Source organism: Lynx rufus, unplaced genomic scaffold (assembly GCF_022079265.1).
Source record: "Lynx rufus isolate CCGP_SWC_20201006 ecotype Redwood Valley unplaced genomic scaffold, mLynRuf1.p SCAF_12, whole genome shotgun sequence".
Lineage (NCBI taxonomy): Eukaryota > Metazoa > Chordata > Mammalia > Carnivora > Felidae > Lynx > Lynx rufus.
This window is the reverse complement of record NW_025814826.1, coordinates 25,052,582-25,067,173: the sequence shown is the minus strand read 5'-3', so window position 1 is coordinate 25,067,173 and position 14,592 is coordinate 25,052,582. Positions and strand designations below refer to the sequence as shown.

The window sequence follows — 14,592 nt, the reverse complement described above, 5'->3', positions numbered from 1 at the left end:
GGACCGAGAGATCATGACCTGAGCCGAAGTCGGCCACTTAACCGACTGAGCCACCCAGGCGCCCCATCATTCACTTGTAATGTTTCTGAAATTCATCCATGTTGCATATATCAGTAGTTTCTTTTTTTTAAACTACTTGTCCACTATATGGATGTATGCCACAAATTGTTTCTCAGTTTACCTGTTGATGGACATTTGAGTTGTTTTCAGTTTGGTGCTATTATGAATAAAGCTGTTTGTGATTATTCTTATACAAGATTCTTAAAAGATTTTTTTAACATTTATTTATTTGGGAGAGAGAGATGTAGAGAGGCAGAAAGAGAGGGAGAAAGAGAATCCCACACAGTCAGTGGATCCTTCACGCTGTCAGTGAAGAGCCTGACATGGGGCTCAAACGCAAGAACTATGAGATCATGACCTGAGCTGAAATCAAGAGTTCGCTGCTTAACTGACTGAGCCACCCAGGTGCCCACATGTACAAGATTTTATGCAGACATCTTTCTAATTCTCTTGGAAAAATTTCTTGGAGTAAAATTGTTGGGTCCCATGGTAAGTGTTCATACAAATTTATAACAAACCATCAGATTTTTTTTTCAATATACTGTAACATATAACATTCCTACTAGCAGTGTATGAGGGTTCATGTATTGACATGATCAGTCTTATTCTACTAAGACTATAGCAGTATCTCATTTATATTTTAATTTGTATTTCATTGATGACCCATATGATGAACTTCTTTTCATGTGCTTATTGGCCAATTATATATCTTTGTGAAATGTTCACATCTTTGCCCAGTTTCTAATTGGGTTTTTTTTTTGTTGTTGTTCTTATTATGGAGTTATGAGAGTCCTTTTTCTATTCTGGGTATAAGTCCTTTGTGTTGCAAATATTATCTCTCTACCAGGATGATCTTGACATACTCAATTTCATCTGCAAAGAGCCTATTTCCAAATAAGTTCACATTCAAAAGTATAGAGGTTAGGACTTGGACATATCTTCTGAGAGCCATTGTTGAACTCACTGTATATTTATTGCTTTCATCAAATTTGAGAAATATGGGGCCATATTTTCTTTGAGTAAATTTTTTGCCCCCTTTCTCTCTTTTCTTCTGGGACTCCATTTATGTGCATTTTTTAAAATATTATCCCAGATTCCTGAGCCTTTATTCATAAAAAAAATTGTTTTCTCTGAACTTTATTTTACTTTTTAAACAATTTTTAATGTTTATTTGTTTTTGAGAGAGAGTGTGAGCGGGGAGGGGCAGAGAGAGGGAGACACAGAATCTGAAGCAGGCTTCAGGCTTCGAGCTGTCAGCACAGAGCCTGACGCAGGGCTCAAACCCACATACTGTGAGATCATGACCTGAGCCAAAGTCAGACATTTAACCAACTGAGCCACCCAGTCACCCCTTCTCTGAACTTTAAATTGTATTATTTCATTGATGTATAAGTTACTGACTCTTTTGTGTATCTCCTTCATCCAGTGAATTTTTCTTTAAACTTTGGATATTGTATTTTCATTTCTAGAATTTCCATATGGTTCTTTCCAAAGTTTTGGTTTTTCTGCTGAGATTTCCTGTCCATTCATGCATTATGCTTGTATTTTCCTTTACATCCTTAAGAAAAATAGGTGCTTGGCTTTAAACACCTTTTCTGCTCATTTCAACATCAGATATATTGGATTTGGTCTCTATTGATTGCCTTTTCCCTTAAGTATGAGTCACCTTTTCCTGTTCATTACAGGTCAAGTAATTTTGGATTGAATCCTGACAATTGTCGATGATACATTATAGAGACTCTGGATTCTGTTACATTCCTCTGCATAGTGTTGGGTTTTGTTTTCTGAAGCAGTTAACCTGGCTGGACTCAAACTCTGAACCTTGTCTCTTATCTTAAACTTTCTATTCTCTTGGCTTCTGCAATAGTAGTCTCTTCTGGTTCTCCATCAACTTCTTGTCAACTGCTAAAAAGAAGAACCTGATAGAATTTGTTGGTTCCTGCTCCCTATTAAAAGTGATTTCAGGGGCGCCTGGGTGGCGCAGTCGGTTAAGCATCCGACTTCAGCCAGGTCACGATCTCGCACTCCGTGAGTTCGAGCCCCGCGTCAGGCTCTGGGCTGATGGCTTGGAGCCTGTTTCTGATTCTGTGTCTCCCTCTCTCTCTGCCCCTCCCCCGTTCATGCTCTGTCTCTCTCTGTCCCAAAAATAAATAAACGTTGAAAAAAAAAATTAAAAAAAAAAAGTGATTTCAGCGGAAATTTTTTGTAATGACATTCATGATAGAGGAGAAAGTTCAGATAGTGATAGTCATATTGTCTTAGAGTAAAAATAAAAATAGCTAAAAAAAATTGTCATAGGTAGTATTTCCTACCACTTTGCATTTGCAACATAAGCAGCAACTTCTTACCTTTTGGAAATCAAGTAGCATTTATTGATATTTCTTTGTTCAAGTTTCTTGGTCCCCATTGCTAGGCTTCCCATGATTAGGCATCTGTCAACAATTTTTTTTCTCTCTAAATCTCTAACTTAATGAAGAACCTTTAGCTTCTTTGTCATTATGCTTTGGATACTGTAATTTTCCAGGCTTTTTGCCAGAAACTTTTTTTTCCTGCATCCTTTTTCCTTTTGATATCATAGGTAGAAACTACCACATTGCCCAGTGACTTTATTTTTCTAATGCAAAGAAAATCTCCACTGATTACCTTCTCTTGTGTTTAAAAATTCTTTTAATATAAAACTCTGATATGCGTAGAAAAACTTGTTTATCTGATACCTAGTCTAATGGGTGCTGGGCCTTTCCTTATCTCCTTTATTCTGAAACACTAAAGGTTTTCTTTTATTAGTGGCCTTTAAAAAATAATTTTAGGGGCACCTGGGTGGCTCAGTCGGTTAGGTGTCTGACTTCAGCTCGGGTCACAATCTCATGGATTGTGAATTTGAGCCTCACATTGGGCTCTGCAGGGACCATGCAGAGCCTCCTTCCAATTCACTGTCTCCTCCTCTCTGCCCCACCCTGCTCACGCTCTCTCTCTGTCTCTCTCAAAAACAAATAAACATTTAAAATAATAATAATAAAAATATTTTAAACTTAGGTAGAAATATAGTACAGAACTTAATGTTAGCAATGATATAACCATAGTATAATTGTCAGTACTGGGAAATTAATGATGATACAATCTTATTCAAATTTTCCGGTTTTCCTACGAGTGTCCTCTTTCTGGTCCAGGCTCCAGTCTAGTATTCCACAGGGTATTTAGTTGCAATGTCTCTTAAATCTTTTCCAATCAAGTAACAGTTCTTTAGTCTTTCGTGATCTTAATACCTTTTTGTAATGTCTTATTATTTATTTTTGAGAGAGAGAGAAACAGAACATGAATGAGGGAGGGGCAGAAAGAGGAGGAGACAGAGGATCTGAAACAGGCTCTGCGCTGAGAATGCAGACCCTGATGCAGGGCTCGAACTCAAGAACCGTGAGATTATGACCTGAGCTGAAATCAAGAGTCGTTTAACCAACTGAGCCACCTAGGCACCCCCTATGATCTTAACACTTTTGAATAATGTGATGACTTATTTTGTAGGATGTTCTTGAATTGGGTTTTTCTAAAATTTTCTCATGATTGGTTGAGGTTGAGCATATTTTTGGTAAGAATCTCACAGAATTGATGCTGTACCATTCTCAGTCCCCCATATGCTGCTTTGTTTATAATATAATTTTCTTAAATATTTCCTTCACAAAGAGTAAGAACCATATCAGACACTGTTAAAATTTTTGTTTCCAATGTCAAACATAGTTTAGAAAATTCAAGAAGAGAAGGAAAGTCTATTTTATTTACCAACACTTTTATTCCTTTCTGTTTTTTCTTCCTTTCCCAATGGAGTTCCAAGATCCCTGCTTTTATCATTTCCTTTCTGTTTCAAAAACTTACTTTAGCCATTCTGTTAGAGTAGGTCTACTGGCAACCTATACTCAAATTTCCACTCATTTGAGAAAGTTTTGGACTCCCCTCATTCCTTAAGGGTATTTTTGCTCAATATAAAATTCTGGGTTGACAGTTCTTTCAGCACTTTAAAAATGTTGTGCCAGTTCCTTATGATCTCCGTGGTTTCTGCCAAGACACTGCTGTCCCATTGTTTCACCTCTGTAGGTCAGGAGTTGTTTCTCTCTCACTGCTTCCAAGATTATTCTCTGTCTTTAATTTTCAGAAGGTTGATTATGTTGTGTCTTTGTGTTTATTCTGTTTAGGATTTGCCCAGCTTCTCGAAGCTATAGGCTTATATCTTTTACCAAAATTGTGTACATTTTTAGCCATTATTTCTTCAAATTATTTTTAGCCCCAATCACTATCTCTCCTCCTTCCGGGATTCTGATGACACAAATATTAGATCTTTGTTATGCGCCAGAAATTTCTGTGGCTCTGTTCATTTTTTCTCAGTCTATTTTCTCTCTGTTGTCCAGATTGGGGAATTTCTATTTTTCTATCTATAAGTGTACTAAATCTTTTCTCTCCTCTCCACTGAGTTTTTAATTTTGGTTATTTTATTGTTCAGTTGTAAAATGTCTATTTGATTCCTCTTATATCTTCAATTTCTTTGGGGAGACTACGTTTTTTCATTTTTTAAATGTGTGTGTCATTGCCTTTTAAAGCATTTTTATAATGGCTCTTTAAAACATTTGTCAGATGAATCTAACACCTATGTCATCTTGGTGTTGGCATCTCATGATTGTCTTTTGTCATTCAAGTTGAGATCCTGGTTCTTGGTATAATGAATGATTTTCTATTGAATCCTGGACATTTCAGGTATGATAAATCTCTCTGTCTTATTTGTCTTCTGTTTTAGCAACCCTAACACTGCACCAACTAGGAGTATAGGAGTGCCACCTTGTTACTTGTTATGGGTAGAAGTTTACTTTTTCCACTGCGTTCTGTTGACATTGTTGTCGGAGAAGGGGGACTTATTATAGCTGAATAGTGGTGAAGGTCCTGACCCTCCACTATGCCAGTTCTGAAACTACCCCAGTGAGAAGGTATAGTGTGCCTCATTATCACCAGGTAGAGACAAAGCCTAGGGATCCAGCAGGGATAAAAACTCTGACTCCCCATTCAGACTTCTCTGTCACCACCCCAGTTGGGGAATTGAGTTAACTCATTCATTTGGCAAGGATAGAAGTCTAGGCTCCCCAGTTGACCTTTGCTGATGGGAGTGAGGATGGGTCTGTCAATTTTTCCATGGTGTTTGGCTGGAATAGGGCAGTTATTGTCTAAATGTTTTCTGTCTTGCTAATTTATTCCTTTTCTGGCCTTTTGAACAGAGAAAGCAGATTTTCTTCTGGCATTATTAGTATTATTTTTATTATTATTTTGTATACCCATTGACATTTTCAGGTTGCCAGCTTCTTTAGCACCCAGCCCAGGATGTATAAGGCAAAGAGAAAACTTAGGAGTTCACCACTCTGTTGTTTCTTGGGTCTTGAAATCCTTAGCTTAGATTCTTCCTTCTTCTTTCCCCCCTTCCTGAATCCTCTTATGTTTGTTTTATATATAATATCAGGAGCTTTTACTTATACTTAGTAGGAAGAATAGGGAAAAGTAAATCTATTTCATCTTGTCTGGAAGTAAAAGTCATCATAATGGTCTTCGCATCATGAAAGTAATTGTATTTTAAAAACAAATACAGTATGTTTCTAAAATCTGTAATTCCTGAGTATAAAGCAAAACATTCTGATATTTTTATAAAAAAAATAATTAAATGCCATTATAAAGTAAACTGGTATATAATGAAGATTTGTAAGGTCTTGTCTTTGATTCCATTGTTTGAAGTGCTATTCAATACGATAGAATTCTAATACATGAAAATTAGAGTTGGTTGGCTCTATTGGGAGAAGATTGTGTTAGTTTAACTTTGGTAGTGTACTAATTGCCTAAATAACTGTAACTGCCCTTTGACCTTAGGAGAAGTTTTTCTTGTTAAAAAATTATTTCTTTAGGGGTGCCTGGTTGGCTCAGTTGGTTAAACGTCCGATTCTTGATTTTGGTTTGGGTCATGACCTCAGGGTTCATGAGTTCGAGCCCCCCATCCAGCTCTGCACTGACAGTATGGAGCCTGCTTGGGATTCTCTCCTCCCCTCTCTCTGCCTCTCCCCCACTCACGTGCATGTGCACATGCTCTCTCCTTCTCTTGAAATAAATAAAAACTTAAAAAAAATTTTCTCTCAAAGCCCTGTAGATTTTAGTGTCTCTTCTTATAAATATGTAAATGGTTATATGCGGGTATGTCAAAACATGAGTATGCACTACAAGAGACAGAAGCTTCTTTTCTGGTAGCTATGAAATTGACTGTTAAAAATCACCTAGTGCTTTTTTGTTTTGTTTTGGGTTTTTTTTGATGGAAGTGTCAAACTAAAACAACTATGTGTGTGTATAATTTACTTTCTAAGTAATTGGCTTCCTCCTTAAACTTCCACTGGCATAGTAAGTGGAAACTAAAAACCAAAGAAAAAACATTTAGGATTTTTGTCATGTACACGCTCATTCCTTAAAGTAAGAATGCATTTATCTCCCTTGACAATACAGATAACACATCTGTTGTTGAATTTGCTAGGCAATTTTTATCTGTGACTTACACTAGAAATAAATCTATACATCCCTATTAGATTTTGTATGCCAAATATAGCCTTGTAACTCTCAAAGCTTATCCCAAGCATAGAATTTCTTAAAGAGAGAAAAGATAATTACAAGTTGAGTCTCAGTCTTTATAATGTGATTTCGTTCATTCACTTATCCCTTTAGAGATGTTAATGTGACAAGCATATTGCATGCAGAGTAAAACAGGTTATTCAAACAGCTAAAACACAGGTAAATGACTGAACATGTTAAATATATATTTACATTTTAGTTACAAAGGAGTTGATTTTAGTTATGAAAAGGATTGGGAAAAATTTTAGAGAACGTCAGTGACAGGCATTATACTAATATAATATTATTCTTAATGATTATATATCATGTCATGTCTTTTAGTACATTATTATGGGATGTATTATAATTGTAGTAAGAAGAATATCTAATATATTTATTTTAATGCTAACCGTGATCTAGGCATTGCTCTAAGTGATTTTCATGGAGAAACTCATTTTATCTATTACATATAAATTAATTCATTAGTTAAATAACTAACATAATGTAGCTTTTTACTGTTGACCCTAGTTGACCCAAATAAGATGATTTACATGTCATCAAGTGATCTAAAAAAGCAGCTGAGAACGTTTAATACCAACTGACGCTATTTATTAGGGCAATATTTATCAAGTAATACTGTTTCACACTTTGCCAAGAAAATGCTGTTTTTTTGTGTTAGTAAAGATACAGGTCTTTTGTATGGCCACTGTGCAGACACTGCAAAAGTCCAGCGTGTTTTGACATCCTTATCCTAAGTTCCAGTGTTGAGACGGTCACTCTTTGGCTCCTTACAGCCTTTATTGCTCATGCAGAGCATCTGTGCAGTGGCTGGAATGGGATCTCTGCCCCACAGTTCATGAACTCGAGGTGTGCTAATCACACACGTTTTCTTGATACAGTGATTCTGTTAGGTATCACATATGAATATACAGGCCTTTATCTTTCCTTAGTGATCCAGAGAGCAACGGTCTTTAAACATGGGTCTTTTTCATACCCTCCTCATTTTTGTCCCACAGTGGGTGACCATTAAAAACATCTGACAAACAAGCAGTTAACCAGTTTCCTGCTGAGATTAGTAAAATATTTAGTAGTCCTGCAACATCAAGGAGTTTCAGCCCTGCAGGAAACAGTTTGATTCAACTCTTTTTTTTTGGAGGTAGGAGGTAGGGAATTTACATTTTCATTTGGATGCCCCCTTGTAGTTTCAAGTGGGCATGAAAAAATGTACATATGTAGCTTTTAGTGTAAATTACTCTAAGGTTTTATAGTAGTTTTCTTTATTTTTTAAATTATATGAATAGTTGGAGTAGCTTGTCTTCCCTTCAGGAAAGAGAAATCTCTGGACTGGCAAAGTTAGTACCAGAATGCACAACTACAGCATCTCATCTGGGTTTATGTGATTACAAGTCAAACTAGGAAACTTACTTTAAAATAAAAATTATCATAGATTTGCAAATTTCAAAGGAAGGCACATGTTTAATTTACATATATTGAAATTTTTGGCCCATCTTTTCATGGAATAATTTTTTTAAATCCATGAGAAAGAAACAAAGTGTTAGTTGATAGTGTTATAAATTGAGAACAAGAACTATAACATTATAAACGTCAAGATCAATTGCTTACATTTTAAAGTACCAAAGATAGCAAAATGATATGATTTGTAAATAGTAAATCTTAAAGTACAATAGGAGATGACTTTTGTAGTCTTCTAAAATTATCTTTATATAACTTTTTCTTTAATCAAAATCAAGGTCTTGTGACATTGCATAGTGGAATTTTTAGAGCCACATTTGTAGGAACACACTGCTCTGTTACAACAGATTTTGCTGTGTCGGTTCTAAAGATTTGTGCCTTACAGAATGTAGTATGATTTTATTACCCTAATTATTTCAGGCTAGTGGTCCTCAGAATTCTGGCTTCTGTTGATGCTTTGAATCATAAGAAGCATTTTTCTGTGCCAGAGGATGAATTTCAAAATGTCATTCACACATTTTTTTTGACATTCACAATTTTATGAACTTTAATGTTGTTATATCCAAGAAGAAAATATATAACTAAAAAGAGCCATATCAAACTTATTTTTATGACTGGCTGATGTGGAGTGGTGGGTAACATGTGACTCTTTCTTAAGGCCTCTTTTCTGTATATTACTACTTTTTGTTTAATTTGGAACTGTGTCCTCAATCACTAGCTTCTTGTATTTTTCGCATAGTTTTTATCTGGTTTATTGGGCAGTCTCAGTGCAGTGAAGGTACAAACGTGGAGTGATTTTATATTTCTCCAGTCACCACTTTCCTCCATGCTCTGTCAGATCTCCCATTCATGTTCCTTTATATCTGGTTACCTTTAATTTTAAAAATTGAGTCTGGTTCACTGTAAAATGCCAAACTCCGATCCCCAGCATTGCAAGCCAGTTGATTGGCTCAAGACACTTGGAGGAGGGAGGGTGGGCAATGATTTCTTTTTCTCTTCCTCTCACTTCGGTGCCTTTGAACATTTGTGGTCTTTGTGGTCGGTGGGGTGGGGACTTTTGAGACCTCTTCTGCCATACTCCACCTGTTTCATTTTTTTTTTCACATTTATTTATTTTTGAGAGACAGAGACAAAGCGTGAGCAGGGGAGGGGCAGAGAGAGAGGGATACAGAATCAGAAGCAGCCTCCAGGCTCTGAGCTGCCAGCACAGAGCCCAATGCAGGGCTTGAAACGAACTGTGAGATCATGACCTGAGCTGAGGTCAGACACTTAACCGACTGAGCCACCTAGGCACCCCATCCGCCTGCTTCATTTCATGGCCTTACTACTCTGATGTTGGGAAGCCAGGAGGGGGCCAGGGTAGGGGAAGATGCCACCCTAGCCTGGTTTCATTCCCTACTGGCTTCCATGTAGATGATATTCATGATTTTCTTGAGGCAGCATTTGGTTTCTTCCAGTTCCCTCTGTCCCTCCCCTAAATGTTGGCAGCTCCTTAGAGATCCTTTTGTTGTTGGCTGTGGGTCCTGATGTCAGTTCTGGGGCAGCAGGAAAAGTCCCCCTGGGATTAGGTTCTTTTGTAAGTGATAAAAAGCCCAGTGACTTAAATAAAATAGATGTTTATTCTTTTGTCATATAAAGGTCTGTAAGTTTGCAGTCCAGAGCTAGTGTGATGGTTCTGTTCCATCAAGTCTTCAGGGACCCAGGATCCTGCCTACTCACCATCCTACCATCTCTAGGTTTCTGCCTTTGTCCTATGGTGAAAAGATGCTAACATCCACCCGCATTTCAAACAGGTTGACAAAGCGAGTCAAGAATAAGAGCAAAAGGCACACGCTTGAAATGTCTTTTTAAAGTTGCCAGGAAGCTGTTACATTTACGTTCTACTCAACCACATGCAAGGGAGGCTGAGAAATATGAACTTTATTCTGAGCATTTAAGTAGCCAGCTGGGAATTACTGAGGAAGAATATTGGAGGATAATTAGCAATCTCTGTCACATTCACGGGATGCTCTGACATTTGCTTTGAAGCTATGTGCAAACTCACACCTCTACATTTATGTTATGTACAGGTTATACATGTTCACCAATATTGAATGTCTGCAGGATGCATAATATTTCATAGGGTATTGCAGGCTTACAGTGAATTGTATACAGTTAGGAGAAAGTTAAATCTTTCAGTAATAGTGTCTAAGCCATGGATGGAAATGCAGTTGGGAGTTTATATTTTCTACTAGGATTGTCTTGTGGTATTTCTGTCCTTTATAATCTTCATTTCTCTAGAAGAAGACTAGAACTGCAGTAAATTGGCTGACATATAAGTGTATTCACTATCAATTTGAGTATTTAGGGAAGTGTCATGTCTTTCATACAGATTTTCAATTGATGTCAAAGGGCGGTTATATTTTATTTTAAAAAGCATGTTTTATAATAGCACTATATCAGGCATAATACTTTAATGGTACCATAAATAGCTGTGAACTGTAGCTATTTTAGTGTCACCATTTATTGGCTTTTGCATAAAGCTGTTATGTGATAAGTTTCATTCCCCCCATCATATTTAGCTGATGCATAGTAAACAACACTTCCACATTCTTGAACTCATATATACTGAGTGACCTTTCAACTTGCTTAGGAGGCATAGTGCAGTGATTTAGAACTACTGTCAAATCTTTTCCCCCAAAGTTAACTTGGAAAAAAATATTTTTATCATAAAATCTTTAAAGTACTTTGGAAACAAGCTTTGTATATTGCCTTGATTTAAACTCTAAACTACTTTTTATAGATTCCAGGATGTTTCCCTACCTTCAGGGAAACTGATGGTGAATCTTAACAACCCTGCTGCTTTAAAAATGTTCAATTATTAACCTATTAGACCAAGATCCATATTGTTGTCATTTTCAGTCAGATATATATTATCCATAACAAAATATACGTGGACCACAATCTACAACAAAGGTATATTATGGATATTATCATGCAGCAGTTAGAATTAAGCCACAGGGAACTGATATGTGTATTTTAATTTTCTTCCTCACAAATTCAAGATTTTCACCTAAGCTTTTAGCCTAGATCTATGTAAATTTAACAGTTTGAGCAAGTTATAACTAATAAAACCAATTTTCCCTATAAAACAATCAGTAAGAATCCCATTCTATAGGCACGTTTCATTAATCACAAAAGCAATGCTATTTTTACTTTGTTAGCTTAGAATGAAAATAAAAACTGCTGGAAAGAACTTTTCTGAAAGTAGGTAAATGAGAGGATGGAAATTTTCCCACTGGGAAGATGGACTCACACTTCCCTCTACCCCCATTTACCCTGCCTCTGATATGGAATGTCTTACATGTGGTTTTAATAATGGTTGGTTGTGTTTAACTAAAAGAAAAATAATAATATAGTAACTTTATTTTGGTTTGTACATTAAAAATCATTTCACTTTAATTCAATTTGATTACAATGTCAATTTCAAGCAGAACATGAGGTAGTGATATCTATATATATTTAGCAGTGGTTTTATAGGGTGTACTGTAATGTAGAAATAGAAGAACATCACTGGCAGTTAACTGGCAATCACACACATGTAGAGTCAAAGATGAACAAAAATTCACGTTGACAAAATTCCATTGGAATCAAGTGAACTTTGACTTATGCTTACCCTTGAGTCTTTTATGCATGATGCATTATGAAAAGCTGGACTGTAAAGATAGGTATGGTATTTAATTGTGAATTTTTCTACTAGCTATAACACTGTAAAGCATTTTATAAAGCATATCCGAGACTCTTTTAAAACCTCAAAAGTACTTAAAATGGAATTAATAGATTTTCCCTGGATATCGGAAGGTCCTTGATAGCTTTTTAAATATTTGAAGTATATTCTGCATAAATTATTTGAATTTTTCTGGAAATCTAGACCTATTGGAAAGGACCTATTGCATCTGGCTCCCTCTTACAAGTGGCGTTCAGCAGATTGCATGTGTTCTGTTATAGGTTCACTACTGTGATAGACAAAGTGGCAAAGAGTGTGTGACCTGTCTGACATTAGCCCCTGTGCAGATGACTTTCCATGCTATTGGAAGCTCCATTGAAGCCAGCCATGATCAGGTATAATTTGCCACTGCCATTTTGCTGCATTATGGCCCAGCTGAGAAATCAGAGACCATCAAAATGGAAGTTATGTGCACACCTACAGCTTTGCTTTCCCTAATACATTACCCACTAGCACCATCTGCTAGAATTTTTAAAAATCCAAAATTTGGGGGATGGGAAACCAAGATCTTGGGAGATTTAAATTATTTTAGACTTCTAGTGGGTAGTTCATTATTAATTAAAATACAAAATTCTCTTATATTTGCCCTGCAAGTTATTTTCGTGTTTAAAAATTACATATAGGAAGCAGGGTTAGATAAACAACATAGATAACACTAGGGTCTCACTGTAATATACTCATTCAGTTCTGTTGAAGAGAGCTCAATATTCTAGAATGTGTATAAAATAACTGAACTTTCAGAATCATCACCTTACTCCCATAATTTGAGATCTTATTGAAATGACACTGCAGTGTTGTTTCTACTTTTAAGGTTTTATTTCTGAATTACAGCTTAAAATCTGAAAAGTATATTATTTCTTAATAATAAATTCCCTTGTTTAGATAGCAGCTTGCAAAAAAATATCCTGTTTATAACATAATACATATTTTCAGTTAAAATAATCATCGGATTAGACTAAACTAATGATCTAGGTCATAGAATTTCTAGTTTGGAGTAAAAATAAATACACATACACGATTTACAGTTTGACTAACCAGCTATGCTTTCTAAATTAACTGTTCATATGCAGAACAATGGTAACTCACTTTTATATCCATTTCTCAGTAAATTTGAAGACTTCTAATAGTCTTGCCTGACTAGTCTTTTTTTCCTTCTCTCTGAGTAGTACCCTTGCATGGAAAGAATAAAAGAACATAGTAGTTTATCTTCTCAAACACATGATTTATCACCCAGCTCAAAAAAGACATCCTTAATGGCGCACTTCCCTAGTTCATAATGTCTCTGTCATTGTGGGGTTTCCTTCCGATCATCATTTGTTGATTGGTGTTGAGGAAAAAGCAACTAAATTAGGCAGAAAAAAATGCATTTTGGGAACTAACCACGGTGTGAGTTAGCTGCAGCTACCTGAGTGGATTCTGCCCTCTCTTTGGGAGAGGAATGTTTTCTGGATTGTTAAATGAAGGAGTTGGTTAGATGGCTTGCAAGATCCATTCCAGTGCTGCCATTTTCTGGTTCTGTGACTGATCTTCCTGCTCCTGGCTGAATAAGCCCCACTAATAATAAACAGTTAATAGCATATTGACTTCGAAAGCAGCTTGGAGATTACTCCAGTGCTTCTCAGAGTTTGGCACTGACCTCTGCTCTAGCTGCAGAAGAGAGTGCAGCAGGAATTAGAGGGACATGACCTAAGCTAATTGATAGAAAGTATTGTGTTTCCCTGTGTAAAACTATAACTTAGCTATATGCTAGGTGCTAAGGATAAGTGATAAGAATGTTAGACATGGTTCCTGCTCTCGTGGAGCTTGCAAACTAGCAACTTTACGACTTTGAGTATTTGCCAACAAGTCTAGCTGCTGCTGTATCTCTGTATCCATTCATGGCAGAAACACATGCATGAGCAGCATGAGATAACCATCCTGCAAAGGCCGCCTGTTAGGCTGAGCAAAGACATGAAAGAGTGTTTCAGAAAGCCACACACCTGAGAAGAGCAACCCATTGTTAGCAGAGGCAGCATGCTGCTGTACAAGAGCGCTGGAATGGGAATAGAGACCGAGATCAAACCTAGATTTGCCATGAAGTAGCTGTGGGAACTTGTCTCTCTGCCTCTTGGAGCTTGGCTTCTTCATGAATAAAATAATGAGGCTGGTTGAGGCTTGTGCCAAGTCCATGTGGTAAAGCTCTGGGCTAGTGTTAGCCCATATGGCAACTTTACAGGTTAGAAAAAAAGATGCTTCTTCCTCAAGGCAATTTACCGCTGTCCAAATCCACAAGAACTACAGCATGAATGGTCTTCCCACCCCCCACCCCACAAGGTGTTCAGCACACAACCTGCACACGTATACGTAGAGGTCTTACACTACATCTACTGGAATGTCAGTTTTACGCAATGGTAAGTAAATAAAGACATTTCTATATTAAAGCAAATACAGTTGCATTAGAGTTGATGAATTTGCATGAAATTTTAAGGGAAAAAAGACTTTCAGAAAATTTGTTGATAATGGTCAGGTGGATGGATGGAAGCTGGATGGATAGATGGATGAATGAATGGAGCTGTGACTGGATTGGTCATTCTGTACATTAAACACTACTTCGGTGGCCTCAGAGGTACGAATGAAGTACAGTGTGATCAGTACTCCTCCCTTGTGCTTGGATTCTCGGGCTCCCTGAGGAAAGGAGG

At 36.8% G+C, this 14,592-nt stretch overlaps 1 protein-coding gene across 8 annotated transcripts in view; it reads left to right on the top strand.

Annotated features, from left to right (window-relative positions):
* Positions 1-14,592, top strand: part of STAU2 (staufen double-stranded RNA binding protein 2) — a 308,899-nt gene that overhangs the window by 194,202 nt on the left and 100,105 nt on the right. For 5 of the 8 annotated variants that reach the window (XM_047074042.1, XM_047074041.1, XM_047074037.1 and 2 more), the window contains one exon: positions 12,136-12,249. The exons of 2 other annotated variants lie outside the window; for them this stretch is intronic. In XM_047074042.1, coding sequence (XP_046929998.1) covers positions 12,136-12,249 — 114 coding nt within the window. Of the gene's footprint in view, positions 1-12,135; positions 12,250-14,158; positions 14,324-14,592 lie in introns of those variants that run through there. One more of the 8 variants, XM_047074038.1, reaches the window with a different exon arrangement.